Source organism: Bos javanicus, chromosome 16, assembly GCF_032452875.1.
Source record: "Bos javanicus breed banteng chromosome 16, ARS-OSU_banteng_1.0, whole genome shotgun sequence".
NCBI lineage: Eukaryota > Metazoa > Chordata > Mammalia > Artiodactyla > Bovidae > Bos > Bos javanicus.
In genome coordinates, this window is record NC_083883.1 from 29,562,537 (window position 1) to 29,589,332 (window position 26,796).

At 52.4% G+C, this 26,796-nt stretch overlaps 2 protein-coding genes across 7 annotated transcripts in view; one reads left to right on the forward strand and one right to left on the reverse strand.

Annotated features, from left to right (window-relative positions):
• EPHX1 (epoxide hydrolase 1) overlaps nt 1-4,875 on the forward strand; it is a 37,585-nt gene extending 32,710 nt beyond the window's left edge. For all 5 annotated transcript variants that reach the window (XM_061382389.1, XM_061382390.1, XM_061382391.1 and 2 more), the window contains 2 exons: nt 3,642-3,758; nt 4,374-4,875. In XM_061382389.1, the coding sequence (XP_061238373.1) occupies nt 3,642-3,758; nt 4,374-4,575 (319 nt within the window). In that variant the 3' untranslated portion in view covers nt 4,576-4,875. The remainder of the gene's footprint in view (nt 1-3,641; nt 3,759-4,373) is intronic.
• A 529-nt stretch (nt 4,876-5,404) lies between these two features.
• TMEM63A (transmembrane protein 63A) overlaps nt 5,405-26,796 on the reverse strand; it is a 36,038-nt gene continuing 14,646 nt past the window's right edge. For both annotated transcript variants that reach the window (XM_061382385.1, XM_061382386.1), the window contains exons 7-24: nt 25,213-25,355; nt 24,207-24,258; nt 23,693-23,801; nt 22,666-22,736; nt 20,027-20,107; nt 19,660-19,783; nt 19,433-19,566; nt 17,769-17,906; nt 16,224-16,377; nt 13,421-13,527; nt 13,193-13,279; nt 12,641-12,703; nt 11,524-11,686; nt 10,501-10,606; nt 9,011-9,178; nt 8,189-8,304; nt 7,771-7,833; nt 5,405-6,334 (exon numbers count right to left, since the gene is read on the reverse strand). In XM_061382385.1, the coding sequence (XP_061238369.1) occupies nt 6,170-6,334; nt 7,771-7,833; nt 8,189-8,304; nt 9,011-9,178; nt 10,501-10,606; nt 11,524-11,686; nt 12,641-12,703; nt 13,193-13,279; nt 13,421-13,527; nt 16,224-16,377; nt 17,769-17,906; nt 19,433-19,566; nt 19,660-19,783; nt 20,027-20,107; nt 22,666-22,736; nt 23,693-23,801; nt 24,207-24,258; nt 25,213-25,355 (2,044 nt within the window). In that variant the 3' untranslated portion in view covers nt 5,405-6,169. The remainder of the gene's footprint in view (nt 6,335-7,770; nt 7,834-8,188; nt 8,305-9,010; nt 9,179-10,500; nt 10,607-11,523; nt 11,687-12,640; nt 12,704-13,192; nt 13,280-13,420; nt 13,528-16,223; nt 16,378-17,768; nt 17,907-19,432; nt 19,567-19,659; nt 19,784-20,026; nt 20,108-22,665; nt 22,737-23,692; nt 23,802-24,206; nt 24,259-25,212; nt 25,356-26,796) is intronic.

Below are 26,796 nucleotides of genomic sequence, written 5' to 3' on the forward strand. Positions count from 1 at the left end.
GGGATCAAGGAGTCCAGAGGGGCAGCAAGAGCCTCTTTGTCACTAAGACATGAGAGCAGCCCACGGACTGTCCCTCCTGAATCCTGGAAGCGCCTGACATCATGGCTGTATGCCTGCCTCATTTTTGGAAGCTGGTCCTACAGGGTGGCTACAGAAAGTGTGGGGAGGCCGTCCTGTCTCCTGGAACCTTAAAGGCTGCAGCCTGTACGGCGCGTGATTCCCAGGTCCCTGGCCTGATTCGAGCTTCCTCAAGGTTGGCCCTGACCCACCTGCTCCAGGGCCCAGCCATTTTTTCACTCCTTCAGAGACACTCAGAGCACCAGTGTCTAATATGTGAGAAGGAGTGTATGGATCTGGCCCAGAAGTAGGGACTTGGTCTAAGCCATGCCCAGCACCTAAAACAGCACTGAGCACATACCAAGTGAAGTGAAGTGAAGGTCACCCAGTCGTGTCCAACTCTTTGAGACCCCATGGGCTGTAGCCTCCCAGGCTCCTCTGTCCATGGAATTTTCCAGGCAAGAATACTAGAGTGGGTTGCCATTTCTTTCTCCAGGGGCTCTTGCCGACCCAGGGATCGAACCCAGGTCTCCTGCATTGCAGGCAGGTTCTTTACCATTTCAGCCACCAGCTGGTAAAGGTGGGCATATAGTAGATGCTCCACAAATAGTTGTCTGATGAACTCTGAAGATACATGCAAAGGACTGTTGGGGTGCAGAGAAAGGGGGATTCGCTTTGTTTAAGAGACAGGGAGGGGAAATGACTGGGAGAATCTGTTTGACCTGGGCCTTAAAGGATGAATAGGAGTTTGCCAGGTGGAAAGGGTGGAAGAAGGGAGAATAGGCAAAGAGAAAAGCAGAAGCAGAGGTTGGATTGATTAAAATGCATGGTGTACTTGGAAGGGGTAATTTGTCCCCAGGCTGGAGCAAATACAATGGGGCCAGACCTACAGATGGGTCCTCGAAGAGCCTCTCTTGGGATCTGTTTCCCCAGTCCCACACTGGGCAGCACCCAAGGGTTTATTGGATGCCACTAAGAGCACCTTGGCAAGGGGTCTGGCCCTGCTCCTTGCGCACGAATACCTGGAACCAGGTATGAGGCCAACCAGACCACCCGGAGGCTGCCCCCTGTAGCTTCTGCCCACCTGCATGCCTGGAGAACCAAAGCTTTGAGTAGCAGACAGACGTGATCAGATCTGTGTTCTAGAAAGATCGCTAGCTGCAGGAGGGTAGAAATGGTTGCTGTGGTAGTTTTCAAGCTGTGCTTGGAGCTGCAGGGGAGGTGAAAGCGCTTGGCCAACTCGCTAAAAGACAGTTCCCAAATGTAAGTGCCTCTTGTAACTGTTCAGCTTTCACTGACTGGTTTTAATTTTGTTATCAAAACTGCATTTTGAAAATGTTCATTTTATCTCTATCCCTGCTCCATGCTGCCGTGGCTAGAGATCTAGCATTTCAGAGATGAGGGACTGAGGGCTAAGGGAAATATGACCCCTGAATACGAAGGTGTCTTATGAAGATGTTCTTTATCTCTGAGAAGCCTCTTTTCTTACTGTATTTTCATATTTAACATTAATACCTTCTTCTGTCCCCCTCCTGTGCCCCTCAGATTCTCCTTTCTCTGCTCCTGTCTCAGGCTGTAGTAGTTGGGAGCAGGGCAGAGGTGAATTGAACATTCCTTAGAGTGCAGTTCTGAGAATAAAAATATGACTGACCAACTGTATCTAAATGGCTGAAGCAAACAAGTACATTTAGCCAACTGACCTTTGACCATTTTTGGCAAATTGGCTTCTGCCGAATCAACTCAGCTCATTGCCTGGAGCTGAGGATCCTTGCAGGCGGAGCAGCAAATGTTCTTTAGTCCAGACATTGAGGATGGGGTGGATATGCAGGAGCAAAGGCAGTGGGCTTGGAAGGGATGCCAAGAGGCTGAGCTGGTTTCTGTCACGGACAGGCTGAGTGGGAGATGCTGGCAGGATGCCCGGGCAGGGGTGTCCACTTGGTAGCTGGGCTCACAGTTCTGAAGCTTTAGGTGAGGGGTCAAATTGGAGCAGTTCTTCCCACTGTGTTCTCAGTGAGTTAGTAGTTGGAGTCACGGGGCGGATCTCAAGACAGAGCACAGCAGAGCAGCGTCCACGGGTGCTGAGGGGAGCCTTAGTGGCTCCAGAAGAGAGAGTCTGGGAGGACAGACCTAGGGAGAAGACCCTCCCCACGAGGCCTGGGCAGCAAGGATAATACGGTGTGCAGAGTGAGGAGGCGTGGGAGAGAGAGCAGAGCAGGGCAGGGAGGGAGGGAAGGCCTGGGGACAATATGGGAGGTGACTGAAGAGGCAGATGGAGGGATTTAGGACTCAGGACAAGGGAGCAAGAGCTCCCCCTGAGCGCCGAATCAGCAATCAACCAGGGAACGGCCTGGGGCGGGGGGTGGGGAGGGGAGGGACGGCTGCTCCATGAACTTAGACTTCCTCACAGAGGAAGGTGGGTGGGCGGGAGGCTGTGGGTGGGCACACGGCTGTCGGGACCCTCTGAGGACGTGGCAACTGAGGTTGGTGAGCACGGCTGTCAGGAGTGCTGGAGTCCCCTTGGGTCTGTGGGCTGTAGGGGGGCTCAAGGTGGCAGAGGGTCCCCAGGATGAAGGCCCTGCAGGGGTGAGTGCGTGTCAGGGAAGCTAGAGGGGCTGTGGGGTGGTGGGCGGTTATTCCAGGAGACAAGGACGGAGGCTGGCGAGTGGAAGCTGAGTTGGGGAGAGCAGTGAGGAAATGGAGGCCCAGGAGGCACCGCCCATGGGTGGCAGCCGCTGACGTGGGCAGAGGGGGAGGTCACGGAGAGTTCTGGGCTCTGGACTCAGGCTGGGCTGAGAGTGCCCCACACCGACTGGACAGGGCAAGGGCCCAAGGGGCGGGCGGGCTGGAGAGGGTGTGGAGCTTTCCAGAGTCCACAGGCCACATGCTCCAACAACAGGTACCAAATGATTATTTCCTCCTGGAGTGTGGGGCCCTGCAGTCTGGGTGGGCTTCACCTGCTCAGCAGTTCCTAGGCTGGAGAAGCAAAGGGGTATCCTGTGCTGAGCATGTGGAGGAGGGTCTCTGCAGGGCCCACGGCTCCTTCCTGGGGTGACACAGGTTTGGCAGGAGGTAAGCTGGGGTCAGGTGAATACAAATGCCCCAGCAGCTGCTGACCCTGCCTGCTTCTCCTGGTGCCAGGGTCCCAAAGGCTGCCTGGAGACCAGGTTCTGCTCAGGACCAGTCAGGGGTGGGCCTGCACCAAGGGGTGGGCTGAGCAGAGGCTGCAGCACCCTCCCCACAGACCACCCAGCGGTGACCAGCCAAGCTCCTGGTTCAGTTGACCACACCTGCTTCTTCCCATCCGGCCTGAACCTTTGCAGGCAGGTCAGGGAGGGGGTTGGCTGACACCACCCAGGATGACAGCCTGCCTTGTACGTGCTCATCATTCTACATTACCTGTCTTCATGGTAACTGGTGACCTTGGACCAGGCCTGCCTGTAGCACAGGGAGAAATAAGATCATTGAGCGGGCAGTGAGGCCCAAGGAGGGGTGCCAGGTGGGCACAGCACCCGACACATAGCTTGAAAGTGGCACCTCTCAGGCGCATCTGGCCCTGAGCATGGCCTTCCGGTCTGCTTTCCCAGGAAGTTCTCCCTGGACGACCTGCTGACGGGCATCATGCTCTACTGGACAACAGGCACCATCACCTCCTCCCAGCGCTTCTACAAGGAGAACCTGGGGCAAGTCAATAAGCATGAGATGTAAGTCCAGCTGAGCCCAGAAAAGGGCTTCTGGGGAGGATGCCTGTGAGACAGAGAGAGGGAGGTGGCCCGCTTGGACTCAAAGGACATTTGATACGGAAAAGTGCAGCCAAGCCTTGGGTGCACACCAGGTGTGTAGAATAGGACACAATTTAAAGGAGGTCAGGGGTGCTGGGCCTCTCTTTAGAATTAGCTCACAGAAGCTAATGAAGAGAGACAGCAGCTCCCTTTGCTGCCAGGCCTGGTCCCCAAACATCCCCAGGGGCTCCCCCAGGGCCAAGGCTAGCCTTAGGTGGCACAATGGTTCTGGAACTTCCCTGGACCCCTTGCCAGATCTCATAGGGAGACCCTCAGACAGCAGCAAAGGGAAAAGGGAGCAAAGGTGGGAGTTGGAGACTGTTCCCACCTCGGCCACACTTTCCAGCTGGGGCAGCCCTTCCAGAAAAGAGGGCCCTTATGGGGTTGGAGCTGAGGTGGGTGCTTAAAACCTAGGTCTGTCCTTTTATGGATCCATGTGGCTGAGCGAATTTGACCTTCCCCCCCAGCTCCCTGAACCCCGGTTGTACGGGAGAGCCAGCCCGGCCTGCCCCTCAATGAAATATCCGTCTCTTCCAGGTTGAAGGTGTATGTGCCCACGGGCTTTGCTGCCTTCCCCTGTGAGCTGATGCACTTGCCAGAAAAGTGGGTGAAGACCAAGTACCCGAATCTCATCTCTTATTCCTACATGCCCCGTGGGGGCCACTTTGCTGCCTTTGAGGAGCCAGAGCTGCTCGCCCAGGACATCCGCAAGTTCGTGGGGCTGCAGGAGCGGCAGTGACCCCGGCGGGGCCTGTCACCTCCCCGGCAGCCCCTGCCCTAGCACAGCAGGCTCCCTCCTGACACCCGCCCTTTCACAGAGAAGTCCCTGGTCTCGCAGCCCAGCTCCCAGTAGCAGTGGGGCTGGCGGGGAGCCCACTCCCCATCTCTGGTCCTCTATGGGGAGAGATGCCCCTTTCCCCAGGAATGTGTTTGCTGCCGTCCCCTGCCCGTGCTGGGACCCCAGGCTCACCCTTCCACGCGAACGCCCCATGCACTTGCTAAGCAACATGGCTTTGATGATAAATGATTTTTCTTCTAAGAGTGGCTGGAACAAGTGACTTGCTGAGCCCTGATCCCACGTAGGGTGCCCCTTCCTGCTGAGCTGGCAAGCCTGCGGCCTGTGTTGGGACGGTGTCCCATTCCACTCTTGGGGGCACCAAGAGGCCACTCTGCCCATCTGGGTCCCCACCAGGGGCAGCTCGGAGCAGAGGCAGCGAGGCCAAGTGACTACTGGGGACCCTCACTGCCTGCTTCAGCGATTGGAGGCAGCCTCCCAGCTCTGTCCACCCGCACCCATCATGCAGGCTTGTGCCTCGGGCGCCCCCTGGAGGCAGTTGGGAGGCAGCTTCTCCAGCAAGTGCCCAAAGAAGCATTGCAGCCATGGGGTCTGGTTGGGAGAGAAAAGGCAAGAGGCTGAGCCCCTCCTTCTGTGGCTATAGTTCTCGCTTGGCTTCAAGGAGGCCCTGAGCACTCTTCCTTCTGGAGGGAACAGACAGATGGAATCGAGGGCTTCAGATGGAGCCCCATGCACTGGATGGGAAGAGGCAGGGAAGGCTGGATCTCTGCAGTCTGGCTGAGTGGGCACTTTATTAGTGGTCCTCATGGTCCCTGCCGTGCAGGTGACCCCGACCCAGCCACCATGTCACTGGCAACATGAAAGAAAAAAAAAAACCCTGGTGGGGATATGGAGAAGCCTGCTGCAGCCTGGCGCTGGCCCACAACCCCTCCTGCTTCCTGCAGCTGACTCCCAGGGTGGGGCAGGGGTGGGAAGGGTCCGGTACCCGTGAGGGGAAGGTGGGATGGACCTGGACCACCATCAGGAACCCATCTCAGGCCTGTGGCTGCTGCAGCCTCTTTGGTTATCGGTGGTATGTGTGTGTGCCTGGAGAGGGGTGGGCAGTGTCTGGATGCTCAGAGGGAGAAGGTCTTTCACACGGTGCAGCCCCCTCTTCCTTGATTCTGTCACCATGCTCATGGGTTGGAGGGACACAGTTTCAACACATGATCCTGCTAAAAATCACCAGGGCCATCATCCCAGCCACAGAGCTGGGCACTTGTGCAGGAGGAGGGGGACTTGGAAAGAAATAGAGCCTCAGGCAAGCAAGTGAGAGTCCAGGGCTGCACCTGTGCACAAAAGAACCCCACCTGATGGCGGTCCCGCCCTCCCTGCTCAGCCAAGGGCCAGAGCCCCTTTCTGCTTTCTTCTCTTTAGAGTGGCTGTGCTTAAAACAGGTGGAAAGAAGTCCTGAACTTGGTTGAGCTCGAGGACCAGCCGCCTCTCCACCTGTCTCTTCACCTCCTGACTCCCCAGGGCCCCGAGCCTGGACCAGCCCTCAGTCCCCCTGGTCAGCGGCTGCCACACGGTCCTCCGGGCTCTGTGCCAGACACTGCCCCGCAACAGTCCCGCTGATGTTGTTGATGGCGCCGTAGGTCTGCTGCTGCGGAGACAGGGCTGTTTTCTCTGAGGACGAGCTGTTCAGAATCCGGGGCACGTAGGGCTGCCAACAAATGGGGGTGTTAGTGCTTGGGAGGGCTGGGCACGAGATTCCAGACCCCATTCTCCCCCTACTGTCCCAACTCCCTCCAGCAGGAAGACACAACAGAATTCTCATAAAGGACACATAAAGAAACAACATCAGCTTAGGACATGAGGACCTAAAAGATAGCAACTGGCACATTCTCCCAGCAGCCAGAGCAGATCAGAAAGCACAGCCACGTAGTTCTCATGGTGCTAGAGAAGAAAGCACACCTCTTTTTCAGAGGAGACAAAACATCCTCAACTCTAGAGGAACTTTTTATAGGAATCAGGTCTATCAACACAGGACAGGTTTAGAATGCTGTCAGTGGGACTTCTGAGGAACTGAGCGAATCTGTGCAGGCTGTGCTTCCTCTCAATCCCAGACTCCGGCTGCCAACCCCAAACCAGGCTGAGAATGAGGCGTTTATATCCGCCACCTGCCGTCTCTGGCAGGCACACTCAGAGTTGTGCCTCTGGGCGATGATTCTTCCTGAAACCTCCAGAGCTGGTCCAAGGACAGACACTGATAAGAGTGCCTGACACGTGGGAGGGAGCCAGCGGAAAGCACACTGCTACTGACTCAGATCGGTACTGTCCCAGCCCTGTTGGTCAGTCCCAGCCGGATCTGCCAGGCCGGCGGTCACAGCTCTGGGAGCCTGGGGCTCCATTCTCCTTTCCCAAGCCCACCACAGGAGGAGGACCCTGGAAGCCAGAAGCAGGGAGAACCAGGAAGAAAAGGAGTCCTGGTATCTTTCTAACTCGGTGTCCTCCTCCAAAGCAGGTGCCATGCTCATCTACTGAATTCAGAGAGGAGTTAGTGTGACACCCTCTTAACGCCTCGTGAAGCACCTCACACAGGCAGGTGCTGATGAAATGCTCTGATAAACCTTCATCAAACCACAGGGCCTTGAGAAATGGCTTCAGTAAAGATCGAAACTCATCAAGCATTAAACATGCAGAGAAGGAAAGAGATGAGGGGTGGGAGGGAGGCTCAAGAGGGAGGGGGTATAAGTATACTTATAGCTGATGCACACTGTTGTCCAGCAGAAACTAACCCAACATTGTAAAGTAATGATCCTCCAACTGAAAAAACAACAGCAGCAGCAGCAACAACAAAAACTCACCAAGCATGAAATATGCAGAGAAGGAAAGTGAGCAGGGAACTGAAACCAAGGGGGATCGGTACGTATCGTGGTAAAACTAATTATCTTCTGGGTGATGGATGTGGCTTCACACATGCAAGAGAAAACATCCGGAGGGACCAGGGATTCCTTCTCAAATGACATTAATTCAGAAACCCTCCTGCCACATGATCAGGGGACTTCTGTCTTAAGAGAAAAGATCAAAGCGTGTTTGAAAGGCCCATCTGGCTGTGCCTGTGCAGGTGCTCCGCGCTCGGGTAAGAAACACACTTACTGTGAATGGTGGAGGTACGTGGGCCCCCGCCTCATTGCCTTTGTCACTCGCCGATTCTTCTGTCTGCAGATAACAGCAAAAACTTGCAATGATAAACATAACTGATCTTTCTGAACTAACACCCTCTAAACAAACAGACTATTAACACCCAGAATAATAGTACCAGCTGGCACAAAGCTACCAGCAGCAGCCCAAGAGAGGATGGGGTGGTGGGGGGAAGGCAGCGTACGGAGCAGGGAAGGGGAGGGCGGGGAAGCTACACATCACAGCCAACTACCCACGCCTTCCCTGTGGATAAATAAAATCTGGAGAGGGCTGCTGATCTGTTGATATGGGAAGGCGTATCCTTCCCATAGGAGGGCTGGAGGATGAACCCAACCATCTTCTGCCAGACTCTGGCGGGGCAGGGGCCCTTTACCTTGTAGTTGAGAGGGCTGAGGTGCTTGAAGCATCCAAAGCAGGTATATGCCAAGCAGACCAGGATGGTGAGCAGCAGCACCAGGAAGGTGAACAGGGTGAGGGGAGCCTTCAGACCTGGGGACAGAGGGATGCCAGCCTTGATGGAGGGAGGTCACACCTGCTGCACGAACTATTGTGTGGCTTCTCCCTCAGGCCACAAATAAAAGAGAAGACATCATTCCCTCCCCCTTCCCACCATCTCCAGCAGCTGGGACGCTGTCTTCACCCCCAGGGGCACACAGAGTGACGCACTGAATAGCTGTCGTTATCCCGGGTCAATTTTGGACACTGGGGCACTGAGTCAATGGCAAGAGGCCAACCTCCTTGCTGGGTTGGTTCCCTCCAGTCTCCAGTGCCCTGGGCAGAGTCAGGCATCTCTTCTGCATTTTCCTTTTTCCCAAGAGTAGCAGTTTTCCCTGCTGCCTGCCCCTACCTCCTCCACACTGTGCCATGTGAGGACCTGGGCCCATCCACACCCTAAAAGAATCACGCGGACAAACTTCCCTCTCTCCTCTGGTCCAGTCCCTTCATCTTCCCTGAAGGCTATCTGGGGCAATGGACCTGGCCTTCCCCAGCTTACAGCTGACCTCAGGAGCTTGGAAACAGGTTGTCAGTGCTGCACCCAATCAGCCCTCACCCTGGGGTACCACCTTCTGATTGGACACCGAGTTGATGCTCTTAAAGCAGTGAGAGATTTGACTGGCTGGTGTTGATGTGGGAATGGGAGGTTGGGGGTGGCCTCCTGCCCTCCACCCCTGCCCTAGGTGGCAGGGCTGCTTACCCAGGCGCAGGAAGGAGAAGAAGTAGAGCCAGAAGAGGCACAGGATGGGAGCGGCCAGGGCCTGGTTCACAGCCGCGAAGTGGATCCTCTTCTCCAGCTTGGCCGGGAGGTAGGCGAAGTAGAGGTTGTGCCGGTCCACCATGTGCTTGAGCAGGATGTAGATGAGGCCTGCAGAGCCAGGGCTGTGAGCTGGACCTCGGCTGGGACCAGGGGCTGCTCTGCCCCCTGCCTCCTGGAGGCACGTTTTGTGCCAGAGCTGGAGCCAAGGCAGCTGCTGGGCTCCATGTGTACCTGCATCTCCTGGCTCTCGCTCTCCCCAACCCCCCTCTCCCCTTCTCTCCTCTCTTCTTCCCCTTTCCTAGCCTCTTTCTGACCCCAGGGAGTAGAGATTTCTGTGTATCCTCTTGGATCACTGCAGTTCTAGGACCATTTTGGGGAAAGAGGAGATTTTACACCCAGATGCCTGGCCTCAACTTCCTCCCACACTGAGCACCCCCCAGCAGGCTGAGCCCCTCCCCTTGCCCCTCACTGCTCCCACTCTCCTCTCCTTTTCCACCCAAGCCGACCCCCTGCACCGTCCCTGTCAACAGAGGCCCAAGGGTCTAAACCCAGGGATGGCACAGAAGGTACGCAGGTGCAGCCTTTTCTATTATGTCAGGTTCTTAAAAAAAAAAAAAAATTGTTGTTGCTTTGAAAGAGTAACACTACTGTAGATCTTTAAAATAGTACAAGAGATTATATAGAGAAAATGAAAACTTCCTCCTAAACCTCAGCCAACAGTCTCCCGGATGTTCTCTTTCCTTCCAGAGTCTTCCATCTGTTGTCAGCTCCTGAGGATATATTTTATTTGCAAGACCTTGGCCTTTTAAGTCAAGCAGACCTTGGCCTTCAAAGTCCTAAGTTCAAATCCTGCCTCCACTCCTCACTAACACAGCGTTAAGTGCTTCATCTGTGAAAAGGGGACAGAAACAAGACCTGCTTTGAAGGATTGTAAGAGAGTGAAGTGGAGAAGGAAATGGCAACCCACTCCAGTGTTCTTGCCTGGAGAATCCCAGGGACGGGGGAGCCTGGTGGGCTGTTGTCTCTGGGGTCGCACAGAGTCGGACATGACTGAAGCAACTTAGCAGCAGTAGCAGCAGCAAGAGAGTGAAGTGTGGTAATCCACATGGAGGGCGACAGTGGCGGCCACAGCGACAAACTCAAGGCCTCCCCCAGTGCTGCTGGCTGAGAACCAGCTGAGAACGAAGCACTCAGCCAGCAGAGGCCATCAGACCGGAGGAGGACTCAGAGAGGTCTCAGTTTGGAAGGCCAGTGGTGGCAATCCACGAGAAGTGAAATTAAATTTGGTGTGGCTGTGGCTATGAGCCACAGCTTGTGGTTCTCGGGGTTACAAGAGGCCCTCTGTCTGGGGCGCTCCATGACGTCCTGGTGCTGGCTGTCCTGGGGAACCCTGCGGAACCAGCCACCCACCTACCCTGGGGCCCACTCACCAAACGGCACAATGATGGGGCAGGTGATGCTGTAGGCCATGATGACAGTGAAGACGCACAGCATCCACGCGTACATGGCTCCAAACTCGTACTCGAAGGCCTGGTTCTGCGAGCGCGAGATGGTGAGGAACTTAGGGCTTTGGTCCACTCCAGCCCACCTCCGTGCTCTCTGAGGTGGTCGGGGAGGACTTTGGAAATGGGAGACTCACAGTGACCCCCACCTCTCAAGCAAGGCCCTTTCTGCCCCTCCACAAGCCTCCTCCAGCTTCACTTAGCTCACACGCAGACCTCTCGAGGCATGATGACTCATGTTTTCATAGTGTTTTCCTTGTTCTAATCGTGTCTACCCAACAGGCCTGTGAGCCTCCAAAGGACAGAGGGGATACGTCTGACTGTAGAACGATCCTCCGCAGACTCTGGCGTCAGACCCAAGGTCAGCTCCGCCCCTTCGAGCTGTGTGTCTCAGCCAAGCATTTGACCTCCCTGTGGCTCAGTCTGTGCGTCTGCAAGGTGGGCTCCACTAGGGCCCATCTCACAGGGGCTCTGAAGATTTCAGTGACAGGATGCAGGGCCTCTCTGCTCATGGTTCCCACAACAGCAAAGGAGAGTAAAAGAGAACCCCACACACCCAATTTAGAGTCTTGAAACAAATGCCATCAGTCCCAAATGCCTTTGACCTCTCGGGTTATCTAACAATTTATGCAAATAGAGGGCTATGGGAAAGGAATGTATGGATCTTAGTTGTGTGAATGTGTGTGTGTGTGTGTGTGTGTGTGTGTGTGTGTGTGAGATCAGGCCAGTTAAAATGCAAAAATCCCCACTCTCTCCTCTGCCCAAGACAGAGTGGATAGAGGACGATGTAGCCAGGCCACCTTCACACAGGTGCCTCACACCTCCATTCCCCGCAGTGGGGCCCTGGGCCGAACTAGGAGGCCCTGAGCATGGTGCCTGGCACTCCACTAGGTAAACGTGGTTGGTGGGGAGGCTCTAGGACGAAGGCAGCACCCACGTCCACCCTCGTACCTGCTTGACGTTCTTGCGGTCGGCCGCGGTCTTGGCCATGACCATGCGGAAGGTGTAGAGAATGAGGCCGGGCAGCCGCAGGAGCTCCATGCCGTTGCCGATGAAGGCCGAGGCGATGACGTAGTTCACAAAGAAGGCGCCCTGGTCGGGCAGGAAGACGCACCTGGGGAGCCGCCGGGTGTGTGAGCTGAGCACCCAGGGAGGGAGAGGAGTCCGCAGCTGGGCAGAGGAGGGACTGAGAACTAACCATGGATTTGGCCATCTGGCTATCACTGTCAACCTAGACCTGAGCTAGTTGGGTTCAGTGTGTCTGTGGCTGCCAGCTCCCAAGTCCTCAGGTTACCTAGCGAGAACTTAAGAAAATTCGCTCTCTCCTTTCAGATAGGCACGCGCAGGCCTCCCTGTGAACACTCCCTTAGAAAAGTTTATCTTGAACCTTAGGGTCTACATCAGGACCTACAGTGTAGTACCAGAGGGCTGGGCTGTATCCCAGCTCTGTCTCTTAACTGGCTGGGTAGCTTTGGGCAAGTTCTTCAACACCTCTGGGCCTCAGTCTCCTCATCCGTAAAATGGAAATAGTCATCATTTCTGCCTCATAGCTTGTTGTGAAGATTCGATGAGAAACAGAAGAAAGCATTTAGTAGAGCATCTTCTTAAATAACAGGTATTGTTATTAAAAGGGTGTGGTATAAGCTGAAAATACTAACAAGGACACACATTTAGAAATTAATTTAACTCCACTCTCATAGCAAAAATAACCCGGGGCCAGACAGTTATTCTGGTTGCAGTGTTAATCACTATTTCCCTTTCCCTTCCCTGGCACCCCTGAGACCTAGCAGTTCCCTCTCCCCAAGCGGTTCTGTTTTCAGTAAGTTTCAAAGGATGAAGGAGACTGTCACTAATTGAGTTTTAACCTAAAAGATTAACCACATTTCTGCACACGTGGCACAAAGTGGGTCAGTTCCCAGGGTGCAGCCCAGCCAGGAAGCTGGAGGGGTGAAGGGGAGGCTACAGGCGCTGAAGCACAGACTACCCTCCCCCTCTGTCGTCCGAGGCCCAGCCCCCGGGGACATTCATCCCGGATCAGGAGCCAGAACTCAATGTGGCCGATACTTACTCCAACCTGATAGAGGCCTCTGAGGATGTTTTATCAAAGAGCCACCGGAAGAAAAAATCCAAACTGAAAGAAAAATAAATCCTGTAAGAATTTATTTCCAATACTCCATGTGATCATACCTATATTTTCTTTCTTTTTTTTTGCTTTCTGCTTTTTTTGATTGTTGTTTGTTTTGTAAAAGGCCTAATCTCAAGATCTACATTGGTTTTCTACATTGCATGTACAATGGTTACTTATTTCAACATAACTTATCAGGGCCTGCTTTCACAAAAGCTTCCTTCCTCAGAATAACCAAAGCCACAATTAGACTCGCTCCCTAAGTGGAAGGTCCATGATAAGTTTCATTTTTAAGCATTTTTGTTTTCAAGGCAGAAAGAACCTATCTCTGAAAGTATCAGTGGGCCGGCACAACGGCACTCCAAGGGGGTATGACAGGTTTCAATGTTGTTAACAATTTGGATCCACTTCCAAAGCATTTGCATTTTCTTGGAGACAGCGTTCTCTGGATGTGACCTTGGTTCTGAACTTAGAGCAGGAGGTGGTAATGTGTACCTGGTGAGGCCAAGGGAGGGCAGGATCAGCACCATGAAGATCAAGAATATGTAGACCTTGGTCATCATGATCCAGTTCTCTCCTGACCTGCAGGAAGTCAGACGTGAGCCCTCGAAGTCCCTCAGATGCCCCAGGTATTCCCAGGAAGGCCCCTGCTGTGTGCCCATCACGCTGGTAGGCTGCAGGGCCAGAGACCCCTCCCTCAGGGGTGAGTCTCAGAAAACTCACTTGGTCCAGTGAGATTCCAGCAGTGTAGAGTAGTAGACGATGGTGGGGAGCAGGGCAGAGAAGGACCACAGGAGGAGGGTTGGGAAGAACTGGCTGATGACGGGGTTCTAGAAAACAGTCCATAGCAGAGAGAGCTGTGAGCCTGGGCGATCTGGGTCGTGACCTGTTGGCACGGCGACTCAGTGAACTCGGGGGTTTTGGTCATATTTGTCCCCTAGAACCAATGCTGTACCTGGTACAGAGTAGATATTCCATAATGCTGGCTGAATACATGATAACAGCACCTGACATTTGCACCACTCTTTTTTTTTTTTTTCGGCCATGCCACACAGCATGTGGGATCTTAGTTCCCTGACCAGGGATTGAACCCACGCCCCTACAGTGAAAGCGCCAAGTCTTAACCACTGGATCTCCAGGCAAGTCCCCGTGCAGCGCTTTAGAGGGACGAAAGCAACTTCACATACAACTGAACTCCACTCATCTTCCTGGCCAGATAGAGAAGCTCTTCTGTTCCCTATAAAAAGCCAACAGCAGACACCACAGGAAGATGTAGTACTGATGGCCAGGGCCCCTCTCCAGCCTCTGGCCCACTCAGCTCCCACTGGCCCACTCACAGCTCCCCAGAACTGTGCCATGTTAGTTCCCGACCTGGTCTCTGCCTGTTGTACTTGTTATTGCGGTTTCATGATTTGATTAACTTATTACCTTCTCTGAAAAAATGAGCCTTGTAACAATAGAAGTTTTCTTTGAAAACTAGGTTGGACACTTTGGAAAGACTTGATAAAGGTGAATTTCTGAAAAGTGCTGTTGAATTTGACCGTAAATTAACTGGAAAAGAGCAAGGGAAATGAAATCTAGGATTCTGTACTTTTTGCAAGTATCTTTAAGATCTTGCTTTACTGTAAGAAACTAAAACTAGAATCACAAACAATGAAATAAGGGTATGTTCTCCGTAAAATGGACAAAAGGGAATTCTAATCAGCAGATCCTTCCTCAAAAGAATAGGCCTTGACGGTACACTGTTGTTGTTAGGTTATTAAGTCATGTGCAACTCTTTTGGGACCCCATGGACTATAGCCCATTAGGTTCCTCTGTCCATGGTATTTCCCAGGCAAGAATATTAGAGTGGGTTGCCATTTCCTCCTCCAGGGGATCTTCCCAACTGAGGGATCGAACCTGCATCTCCTGCATTAGTAGGCAGATTCCTTACCACTGAGCCACCTGGGAAGCCCAACCATACAGTCAGTTCAGTCGCTAAGTCATTTCCAACTCTTTGTGACCCCATGGACTGCAGCACATCTGGCTTCCCTGTCTATCACCAACTCCCAGAGCTTGCTCAAACTCATGTCCATTGAGTCAGTGATGCTATCCAACCACCTCATTCTCTGTCGTCCCCTTCTCCTGCCCTCAATCTTTCCCAGCATCAGGGTCTTTTCTAACGAGTCAGTTCTTCAGCTTCAGCTTCAGCATCAGTCCTTCCAATGAAAATTCAGGACTGATTTCCTTTAGGATTGACTGGTCTGATCCCCTTGCTGTCCAAGGAATTCTCAAGAGTCTCCTCTAACACCACAGTTCAAAAAGCATCAATTCTTCAATGACATGCTGAAAATCTCAACAAAACTTATGCATTTTTAAAATTATCTATTGAGCCATTTATCACAACAGCCCCATGAGTATAACACGGCAGAGTGTTATAGAAGAAAACCCAGTCTTTAGAGGAAAAAGCAAGGCTCAGAATTCATCAGCTAGGGAATGGCAGAGTTAGGACCAGGCCCTCAGGCCCTCTGTCCACTGTGTGTTTTCCAGGGTATGATTAACCAAATGCCAAGTGGAACTGAAAAAAACAAAACTGAGGATGATATTTCAGCAAAGCCAATTATGGGAAACCAAGTAGATGCCATTTTAGGGAGTGTTTAGTTGTTATCAATTCATGTAAGATTTTTTAAAAAATCATTCATTAGCTATCTAGAGTAAATAACTTTACAACAAGATTACCAGAAACTGAAATGTAAAAAGAAACCAACAATAGTAATTGATTCATGATCCTGCTATCCCAGAGAGCAAAAGACGTTTTTTCATCTTTGCTAGCCACTCCCCATAGCAGCACACTTCACTGGCACATTACTGTGACCACTGCTGAGAGATAATTTTATATCCTGATCTTATCATAAGCCCCCTATGTCTGCCACAAAGTCTATGTAATTTTTTAATGAAAGCTTAGTGGTCTATCAGACTGAATACACCTCATTCAACTCAAATCTCCCCTACTGTTGAGCATTTAGATTGATTCCATTAGAGTTGTATCTATATCTTTATAGTAACACATACACACATACATGGACTTCCCTGGTGGTTCAGAGGGTAAAGCGTCTGCCTGCAATGCGGGAGACCCGGGTTTGATCCCTGGGTTGGGATGATCCCTGGAGAAGGAAATGGCAACCCACTCCAGTATTCTTGCCTGGAGAATCCCATGGATGGAGGAGCTTGGTAGGCTACAGTCCACAGGGTCGCAGAGAGTCAGACACAACTGAGCGGCTTCACTATACACATTCATATACATGCATGCACACACACACATATATATGCACGTAACATTACTATAAACACATTGTAATAAATGCTGCCATATATGTCCAGGGCTTAAAAACATAGACATGAGTTGAGTGGTTCAGTTTGAAACTAAACTCCGGTTTAGTTTGACCCCCACCCTGCCACCCCAGCCCTTGGCCTCATCCCTCCACCTCCCACTCCACCCTCTTATCGCCAGCCCCGCCAGGAGGGGTCTTGCAGAACGGTCACTCACATTCAGTGCATGGATGGGTTTGGTGACATTGAACTTGTCCATGGTGGACAGGATGATGGAGGGTGTAGTCAGGAAAAATAGCACCACGAAGAGGATGAAGTTGATGCCCAGCCATTGGAACCACCAGCGGAAGCCCTGAATGGAGAGGTTCTTCCTGCAGAGAGGAGGACACAGGCCCTGGAGGCTTATCTCTCAGGCTCTGATCACCTAAGACACCAACAGTGCACTTGGCTAAGGTGGGTCAGAAGGTCAGGTTCAGGCAAGGCAAGCGACTAGACCGAGGGCTCCAGCTGAGGGCTCATTCTGACCTCAGGAGCACAGGCAAGTGTCCTGCACTGACCTTCAGCTCCAAGAAGGTCAAACTTGGGGTCCCTGTGAGCTCAGCAGGGAGACAAGTTATTTGCTGCTAACATGGCTCCTCAGCTAGAGTCTGGGGCCAGAACCTACCTGAAGAGACAACAGGAGCCTCCAAGCAGACCAAACAAGGCTCCACGTGGCATTTCTCAGACACACTAGAGACACATGACCCCCGAGGGGCCCATGAGCTGGGGTGTGAGGAGGAGGGAGGCAGGGGACAAAGGCAAAAGGCCCAGCTGGGAACTCCCTGGCTTCTTGCCCCCACCAAGAGCAGAGTGATAACCAGTTCCAAGTTTAGAAAGGTCAGGAAACCAAAGAGCAGAGCCGCCAGGGGCTGACGCACAGCCAGCAGAGGCGAGGGCCCAAAGCTTGCTCTGGACAAGGAACTGAGGCCAGGCTGGACGGCGAGCCGAGCCGAGGCCTCTGCTGGGCCATCCTTGCCCTGGGCATCATGCTTCAGGCTCCCGCGGACACAGCTCAGGTCACCAGCTTGTGCCCCAGGCCAGAGGCAGCTGGCACTAAATGCAAGCCTGCCCTGTCTAATACAGCAGCCTCAAGTCACAGGTGGCTGCTGAGTGCTGATATGTGGCTGGTCTGGACAGAGATGGGCCAGAAATGCCAAATACATGCTGGATTTCAAAGACCACAATATAGGAAAAGGAGACTGCAAAACTTTTCAATTTTTAAAAATTAATTACATGTTAACCTGATAACATTATATATATAGAGAGAGAATTCTTATGAGAGTTAATTTTAATATTTTTTTTAGACCTGTTCTTTATTTTTAATTTTTGGGTTTTTGTGGCCACACCACATGGCTTGCAGGATCTCAGTTCCCTGACAAGGGACTGAAGCCAGGCCACGGTAGTGAAAGCCTGGAATCCTAACCATTAGGCAAGCAGAGAATTCCCCAGTTTCTTTTACTTTTTTTAATGTGGCTAAAAGGAAACTTAAAATTACACACACAGCTCCTATTATAACCCTACTGGACACTGCTGATGCCAGGGAGAAACATTGGAGTGAAGCCCTGGATGTAGACAGGCCCCCCCATGATGCCCCCTACCCGCAGCCCAGAGGCGTGCAGGAGAGTGTGTGTCTCCCTGAGTCAAACCTGGGCTTCCAGGTGACTCGGGCCGCCCCACAGGACACCCCGGCCTCTTTCTCACCCCTTCCTGGCTGTGGGCTCACCAGCAGATGTCCTCGGGGTAAGCGGCGAAGGTGACCGACCACCTGGAGATGCGGAGCTCTCTGCCGTGGGACGAAGGCTGTGGCTCACCTTTGCACTGAAGGCCCTGACACTTGCAGGCGTTGAAGTCCTTCAGGACGCTGCCAGGAAATGCAGAAATGGCCAGGGTCTAGACCCCTCAGGGTACCACGTACACATGTGGCAAATAGGACCATGTGAGAGTGGAAGCCCCGTGGCGCAGGACTTCTACTTTATCATTGCTGCTGCTGCTAAGTCACTTCAGTCGTGTCCGACTCTGTGTGACCCCATATTCAGCAGCCCACCAGGCTCTCCCGTCCCTGGGATTCTCCAGGCAAGAACACTGGAGTGGGTTGCCATTTCCTTCTCCAATGCATGAAAGTGAAAAGTGAAAGTGAAGTCGCTCAGTCGTGCCTGACTCTTAGCGACCCCATGGACTGCAGCCGACCAGGCTCCTCCGTCTATGGGATTTGCCAGGCAAGAGTACTGGAGTGGGGTGCTACTTTATCATTAGCTTATTATAATTAACGCTATGAAAGAGATGCCATTCTTAGCACACTATGAGCAGAACTTTGTTCAGTCCTGAGAACAAGCCTGCCAGTCAGGGATTACCATTACTATTTTACAGATGAAGAAATGCAGGCTCTCAGAGTGAGGTTTGCATCCCAGCTGTCTGACGAAAGCTCCTGTACTGTTCCCGTCACCCCGACACAAGGGGCTCCTCCTTGCGTGCTGCCCCCCTGCTACACGCTGCCTGTTAAGCTGGGCTCTGGTTGCATCCCCCTGCCGGGGCCACGGCCTCACCTTTTCACTCCCCCACCTCCCCGCAGACTCCCTAGCAGCATTAGACTGCATTACTTACGACCCCAAGATACCCCTCCCTAGGACTCCCACATCCACCTTCACCACTCTTTCCCCCCTTAGTCTCCCACAAAGAACCCACCAGCCCCCCATTCCCATCTCAGAACCCCCTTCCCCTTCTCACTGGCCTTCCCCCGACCCTGCCTCACTTCAGGATCTGTGGGGCACATCCAGGGGGTCTGTTCCCAGGGTTCATGAAGCCCAAGGCAGGGAAGGCAGGCAGTGGGGCATTTGCTGGGTCACCTCCCTTCCGCCTCCCTCTCCTGCCCTCATCCCCTGCTGCCCCCAGCACAAGATGACATGGAGATCCCAGGCATGAGAGTGCTTTAGGAGCTAGAGCCGAGGTGAAAACCCACTCCCCTGGGCGAGGCTCCTGTCAGCAGTGAGCATTCCGCCTCCAGTGGTGCCTCTGTAGGGAGATGGGAAGGACACACACGGAAGGAGAATCTGATTCCAGAGTGGGTATACGAAGGAGGGTGTGTACACCCCACCTGGGAAAATGCTGGGCCACAGAGGCAAGAGGATCCCTGGGCAGCTGGTGAGATCCTGGCAGTGGGGTGAGGCTATGACAACCAGCTGCAATCACCCAAGCCCAGTCGTCACACAGACACAGGCTGGGCTCATCAAGGGAGTGAGTGGAGTGGGTGGCTGCCCCCCACGCCAGCCACAGCCAGAGAAGGAGATGCAGATGCCACAAACAAACCCCAGAGATGGCGGTCCAGCAGGACCATCTCAACCCGAGAGGAACAGCAAGTTGTCTGGAAGCACAGAACACACCCACACTCACTAGGTGGCCATGGACTTCTCCTGGAAGGTGATGAAAGCCATTCCCAGGGGCTGGTCCTGGACCCTGCATTCCTCCTCTGTGATCCTCTCCATCAGCCCGTCCTTCATGCGCGTGTAGTAGGAGATGGCGTCCTCCTATCAGAGGACACAACCCCTTGTGATGACGTGGCCTTGTGCGGGTGTCAGGGGGCCCAGCACCCATGTCCCCGGTGGGGTGTGGGCCCTCACCCACTCACAACCCCGCACTTCACAGCAGCAGAACTGGCCACAAGGCTTGGGGTTGATGAAGGTGCGCTGGCCAGTCTTCACCTGCAGGTTTGTGTAGTAGGTCAGGCTCTTCTCAGTCTTTTTTCTGTAGTGGGAGGGACAAACGTCAGACTGGCAATCCTGTGGTGTGACTCACAGCCTGCACCTGTCATCACCCACTGGTCACCACCAGCTTTCTAAGCAAGAAAAGGGCAGAGCCACCCTCCTCCCATCCTCGCTGGGGAAGCCGAGGCCAGCAAGGAAGGAAGGTGGGCATCTCAGAGGGAAGGGGTCAGAAAGCTGCAGGCCAGCTTTGCCCATGCCCACCGCCCTGCCAGGCCTCCCTTACCTCTCCCTGCACAGGTAAATCAGCTTGGCCACATCGTAGCACAGCTGGACCTCCACCACTTCACACGTGGGATACGCGTCCCTGTGCCCCGGAAGCAAAAGAAGACCACTGGGAAAGAGAACCCCTGGCAGGGGAGACCCCAAAGACTCCAAGGCTGGCAGAGCAATTACATTTTCATTTCTGCACCAGTGGAGACCTCTTTCCTCTTTGTCTTTTACCAAAGGGGGAAATTTTGAAGTATAATACAAAGAGGTCCTTTTTAATAACAACGAAGTAACTGCCTGACACTGACAAGTTTACATCTACTTGGCTTTAAATCAGCACTTCTTTTGGAGAAAAAAATAACACTATCCATTACCTCCTCTACCCACGCAAGGGAATAAATTTGTTGTTTGCTCCAGGTCATTATCTACCTTAGACCATCACTGAAATCCTATTCAGTTTGTGACCCTTTTGAAAAATCACAGGTCTAATGAAAGCAAAGGACCCTCAGCCCAGTAAATGCATTCACAAATCATAGGAAAATACTGCATGTATACTTATTCTTGGCTGGGCACTGTAAGAACATTAATTTATCTGATCCCTACCATGACCCTGTGAGGTTTCTGTGCCCACTTTACAGATGAAGAAAACAAATGCTAGAGAGGTAAAATGACTTGTGATCGAGATCACACGGCGAGCGCATGTCTGAGCCAGGAAGGGAACCCAGGTGGCCAGGTCCAGGACCCATACCTGAACCCACCTTATGATGCTCCCTCACCATACGCACATGTACATATGTACAACTCCTGGGCATTCCTGAACCAGGTAAATGCCTATCTACTTCATGCCAGGCACCAGGTACTGGGTGTGGAGCCTGGAAAAGTGTACATCTTAGTGAGAGACAGACAGCCTGAAATTGTCACAATTTCAGGTCCCAATAGGAGGTTTGAAGAAGAGAACAATATCCTTGCTACAAGGCTGATTCACACATCAATCCCCATGGATTGCAGCAGTGTTCACTAGAAGGGCTTCCTAAAATAGGAGAAAGTGTGATTCAGTGTTCATAATGGGAATGCAAAGACTTTTTTTTTTCTAAGAAATACATTAAGTGGAGCTACTGTTTCCAAAGGGCTTCCCTGGTGGCTCAGTGGTAAAGAACCTGACTGCTGATGTAGGACACGTGAGTTAGATCCCTAGGTTGAGAAGATCCCCCCGAGGAGGAAATGGCAACTCACTCCAGTATTCTTGCCTGGGAAATCCCACGGACAGAGGAGCCTGGCAGGCTACAGTCTGTGGATCACAAAGAGTCGGACACAGCTGGGCGTGTACACACACACTGTTTCCAGATGTTGCCTAACAGGACACTTGGGAGAGCTGTTTCAAGGAATCAAGGAAAATGATTCCAGTATCCGGTGTTTACACACAGAAAAATATTTCTAAAATGCTTTGAGTTTCTGAAAGAGAGGTTAGTCAATAAATTTTAAACATTTCATTTTACAATTCTGTTTATACTAGTAATTTGAGGCCTGGCATGCTGTGGTTCATGGGGTCGCAAAGAGTCGGACACGACTGAGCGACTGAACTTGAACTTGAGTAATTTGTTTAGAAAGTGTTCTTCATAAATAAGGCAAAGCTAAGCCATGCTGTTGCTTAGTTGCTTCAGTTGTGTTCTGTGTGACACAATGGACTGTAGCCTGCCAGGCTCCTCTGTCCACGGAATTCTCCAGAATACTGGAGTGGCAAGAATACTGGAGTGGGTTGCCATGCCCTCCTCCAGGGGATCTTCCTAGCTAAGGGATCTTCCCAAACCAGGGATCAAACCTGGGTCTCCTGCATTGCAGGCAGATTCTTTACCACTGAGCCACCAGGGAAGCCCAAGCTAAGCCACAGCCAACCCTTAACCCATACTACAAATTACTGACTGCTGATGAGGAAGGAACAGAGACTGAAACCTCAGCTCCCTGGCTGGGCTTCCAGCCCTCCAGCCCAGGATCCTGGGAGTCTCTGGCCTGCTCCCCCCGTACCACCCCCTTTCCTGATGTGCCATATGATGCTCTGCATTCATGGCACTGTACACACATAATTTCCTTCTCACAGGAAAGCCCTTTCTCCAGCCTCCCCCTGCAGGATCCCTGTGCAGGTGCTCAGAGGAGGCTGCTGGAAAAGGAGGTGCTGCTCTGAGGACAGAGCTCTGGACACAGAGTGCTCACTCAGGAAACACACACTGATCAGAAGAATGGACCATGAAATGCAGGCCCAGGTTCCTCCCCTCCGAGACCACTCTTTCTCAGGTATCTCTTCTTCTGCAAAGTTGACACGGAGAAGCCCAGGGTGAATCCTTTTTTTTTTTTGGTGGGGAGAGAGGGTTTCCTATGAATCCTTTTCTTTCCCCACTAGCTCTCGAGATGTTTCTCTGTTCCCACATGCTGGCCTGTACTCTGGCTACTGCAGTCACGTGGCTTTTGGCAGAGGATGCAACACCCCAGCCCAGGCCCTTGCAGCCCCAGCAGAGCCTGCCCACAGTAGTATCCAAGGCTCTGTGGCTGGGCCAGGCCCTCTGGGGGCCTCTGTGGGTGCCCAAGCTCATCTAAGGTGCCCGTCCCACCAGGAGGGCGGCCGTGCTCCCCTTCCCTCCCAGCGGAAATGGCCCTGCTCACCGGAAGTGGCTCTCCACCATCTCCTTCTTGGCATGTCTGGGGAGTCCCGTGACAAACAGGGTCCTCCTCACCTGCCAGAGAAACACCCAAGCGAGAAAAGTCACCAGGGCAAGCCAGTCTGCAGAAGGACACCCTATTCAAGCTGTTCACCCTGTTTTCCTCCCCAAGGAAAACACTGGGGGCTCAGGGGCTTAGAGGCTCATCTTCCAAGCCTGACAGAGCCTTGAAGTCTGTTATTTACATAGCATCTTTTCTAGGCAATCAAAAATACACTTCCAGGGGATTCCCTGGCAGTACAGCGGTTAGGGCTCTGTGTTTCCACTGCAGGGGCATGAGTTCAATCCCTGGTTAAGGAACTAAGACCCCACATGTCACACAGTGGCACAGCCAAGAAAAAATACATTTCCAAAGCAATTTCTATGAGCCTCCTTTGCATGACAAGAGACTGAGAAAGAACCCAGAGAGGGGAGGTGACTCAAAAGAGGTCACACAGCAGATCAGAGTCAGACCCAAGAACCAACTCATTGGAAAAGACCCTGATGCTTGGAAAGACTGAGGGTAGAAGAAGGGGCCAACAGAGGATGAGATGGTTGGATGGCAACATCAACTCAGTGGACAAGAGCTTAAGCAAACTCTGGGAGATGGTGAAGGACAGGGAAGCCTGGTATGCTGTAGTCTGCAGTTCATGGGGTCACAAAGAGTCAGACATGACTGAGTGACTCAGTAACAAGAGAAACCTCCCTTACCCCCGTCAAGTTGTGGGCTGCAGAGAGAGAAGGAGCTGCTGTCAAGTCAAACTTCTTGGAAGTTACTTAGAATCAGTAACTACAAGCCCAAACCCCACAAATCTAAAGGCTAGTTGGCAAAACGGCGGGTAATAGCCAAATCCTAAAACAATCTAGCAAACAAAAAAAATTCTAAATGCCAATTTTGAGCACACACATGCAAGTCTGAGGCCCCCTTGCACTCCTTTCTGGCTCCCACCTGAGACCTTCCCCAGCACATGCCCAGACCACCCTCTACTCACCAGGCTCTCCTCCTTGTACTTGATGGACTGGGTGTGGTGTCGCATGAAGACCACGGTAAGGATGAGGTAAAGGATAGCAAAGACGGTGTGCAGCCAGAGGAGGTTGTTGCTGTGGGGAGAAGGGAACAGCACCTGCCATCAAGCCTGGGCCCCCAGGCAGGGGCTGGAGGGCAGGGGCTGGGCTTGGTTACCTTCATGGCCCTGAGCTGAAGGCCAAAGGCTTCATCAAAACAGATTCCTCCGACAGAGGTGGCATGGCCAGTGCCCCTTTATAGAGGGCACTGTGCTGACAAATGCACCCCAGCCCCACGTGACACCCCCAGGTCTCCTAAGATCCACTGCAAAACAGCAGCAGCCCAGGGCGTGTCCACGCCCATAGCCCAGTGACAGGTGCTAGCGGCAAAGAAGCTTTGGGATGCTAACCCTCTCGCTTTGGCCTATCCTGGGCTCCAGAGTCCACCCTCTCCTCGGTCTCACCCATCAGCACCCTCATGCCCGGCCACCTTGTACTCACTCAGTCTGCAGGTTTGCGATTGTTGTCCTCCCAAAGCTGTAAGGGTCTTTGTCTGCAGAGAAGCACAGATACTCAGGGTCACACTAGAGACGTGCAGTGGGTAAGGGGAGCAGCCTTGGTTTGTGGAGCTCTGAGGAGGGGAAGGATATGATATCCAAACCAGTCCGAGGATGGTGACGCTTGTCCAGTCTTCAGAGCTACACCACCCAAGGCCTTTGCTTTACTCCAATATGCTCCTGACAACTTCTTCTCAACCTACCTGAAGTCAAAATTTGACTTCATCTTGCTTTGAGATTCTCGTGGCATCCCTTTGGAAATCTAGAAACATCCTAAGCTGTTCCCAAAACCAAATCTGGGAATCACTGGGTATAAGAAGTGGATTAATGGGACTTCCCTGGTGGTTCAGTGGTTAGGAATCCACCTTCCAATGCATGGGGTGCAGATTTGATCCCTTGTCAGGGAATTATTAATAAGATCCCACATGCCTCACAACCAAAAAAAACCTGAAACATAAAACAGAAGAAATACTATAACAAATTCAATAAAGATTTTTTTTTAAATGGTCCACATCAAAAACCCTTAAAAAAAAAAAAGAAGTAGATTTACGATGGTGTTTTGGATGTTGGATTCCTACGGGTACTTGGAAATAGAATTTCACACTCGGATTTTTACTGAGCATCACAACCATCTTCCAGATCCACTAACTGTGGCCACCTGATTTGGGTGGCGACAGGAAGCTATAAAACACGCTCTGAAAGCTCCGATCTTGCAAATCTTGAGGTCTTTCTCCTACTTAGATATTAGAGTCCCCAACTCTTGGTCCAGGTTTGGGGTGGATTCTCCACCAGATCTTTAATCAAATGGGCCAGTTCAGAAAGTCACCCTGAGACCTTCTCACATCTGAGTTCAGCAGGAATGCCAGGGCTCTGACCCAGCACCATGAGCCCTTTCCCCAGGGCTGATGCCTTGCCTGGGGCCCAACGCAGGCAAGACGAGGAGTCCTTACCCAGCAAGTCCCCTGAGAGGTTGACGGGCAGGATGACGCACAGTGACAAGCAGCTGACCACCACCAGCAGGAAGATGATGTGTCTCTGGAAGGACAGGTAGTGAATGGCGTCCTCCCCACACCACTCCAGGATCTGGTCGTCGCTGGCCAAGACACACACAGAATCCTAATGAGCACTGGTACCGGGCCAGGCCCCTGAGGCCTCTCGCAGATTATCTCATTTAAAACTCATGACCGTTCAGGAGGTTGGTCCCAATCTGACTACCATATTACATGTGAGGAAACAGAAACAGAAAAATCACATTAACGTCTACAGTCTGGGACATCCCTGGTGGTCCAGTGGCTAAGACTCCATGCTCCCGATGTGCGGGGCCTGGGTTTGATCCCTGGTCAGGGAACTAGATCCTACGTGCCACAGCTAAGGCCTAGCACAGTCAAATAAACAATAAACATTAAAAAAAAAAAAAACCTTTTACAATCACCCAGCCTGTAACAGCAGAGCTACAACGTGAACTCCAGAGCCTGCCTCTCAGCCTCCACCCCATTCTCCTGGATGAAAGAACTTGCCACCACTCCACTTACTGTCTCTAGAAACATCTGTGCCTACATCTGTATGGGGGTTAGGCATGTAAGTACAGTTATTCCTCTGCAACCATGAACAAGCAGAGCCACTGACAAGAGGGTTGCTGGGAATCTTCTGAGCAAAGCTGTGTGTGTCAGGCTCACAGCCCCCACCCTTCCTCCCGTCTCCCTCAGACAAACTAGGAGAGAGAGGTGAGGTCACTGCTTTAAACACTGCAAGACTCTGTCCACCTGACCAGCCTTGCTTCCTCCCTGTGTCCCTGCTGTGGCCCCAGCGGTGGGCGGGGGGCAACTTGCTCCACCCCTTCCCACCCTCAGTGCTATATCTGGAGGTTCTGAGTCATCTGGGCACTCAGAAAACTAAAATTCTGGTTTCTGACAGCCAGACCTTCCTGCTACGGAGGGAGAAGGCATGGGGGGTATCTCTTGTTTCTGACATGAAGGTACCCTGAGGGTCTTGGTCTCAGAAGTCCAGGAAAGCACCGCACTGGGAAGAAGGAACTCCAGGAGGGACTACCCTGGTGCTCCAGAGGTTAACAATCTGCCTTCCGATGCAGGGGACTGTGAGTGAGATCCCTGGTAGGGGAACGAAGATCCCACAGGCTGTGGAACAACTAAGCCCACACGCTACAACTAGAGAAGCCCATACACTGAAACAAGAGAAGCCTGGGCACCACAGGAAGATCCAGTGCAGCCAAAAGAAAAGAAAGAAAGAGCTCAAGTAAGAGAAGACTACAGCAAATTGCCAACATCCGTTGGATCATAGAAAAAGCATGAGAGTTCCAGAAAAACATCTATTCTGCTTTATTGACTACACCAAAGCCTTTGACTGGGTGGATCACAACAAACTGTGGAAAATTCTTCAAGAGCTGGGAATACCAGACCACCTTACCCGTCTCCTAAGAAACCTGCATGCAAGTCAAGAAGCCATAGTTAGAACTGGACATGGAACAACAGACTGGTTCCAAATCGGGAAAGGAGTGCGTCAAGGCTGTATATTGT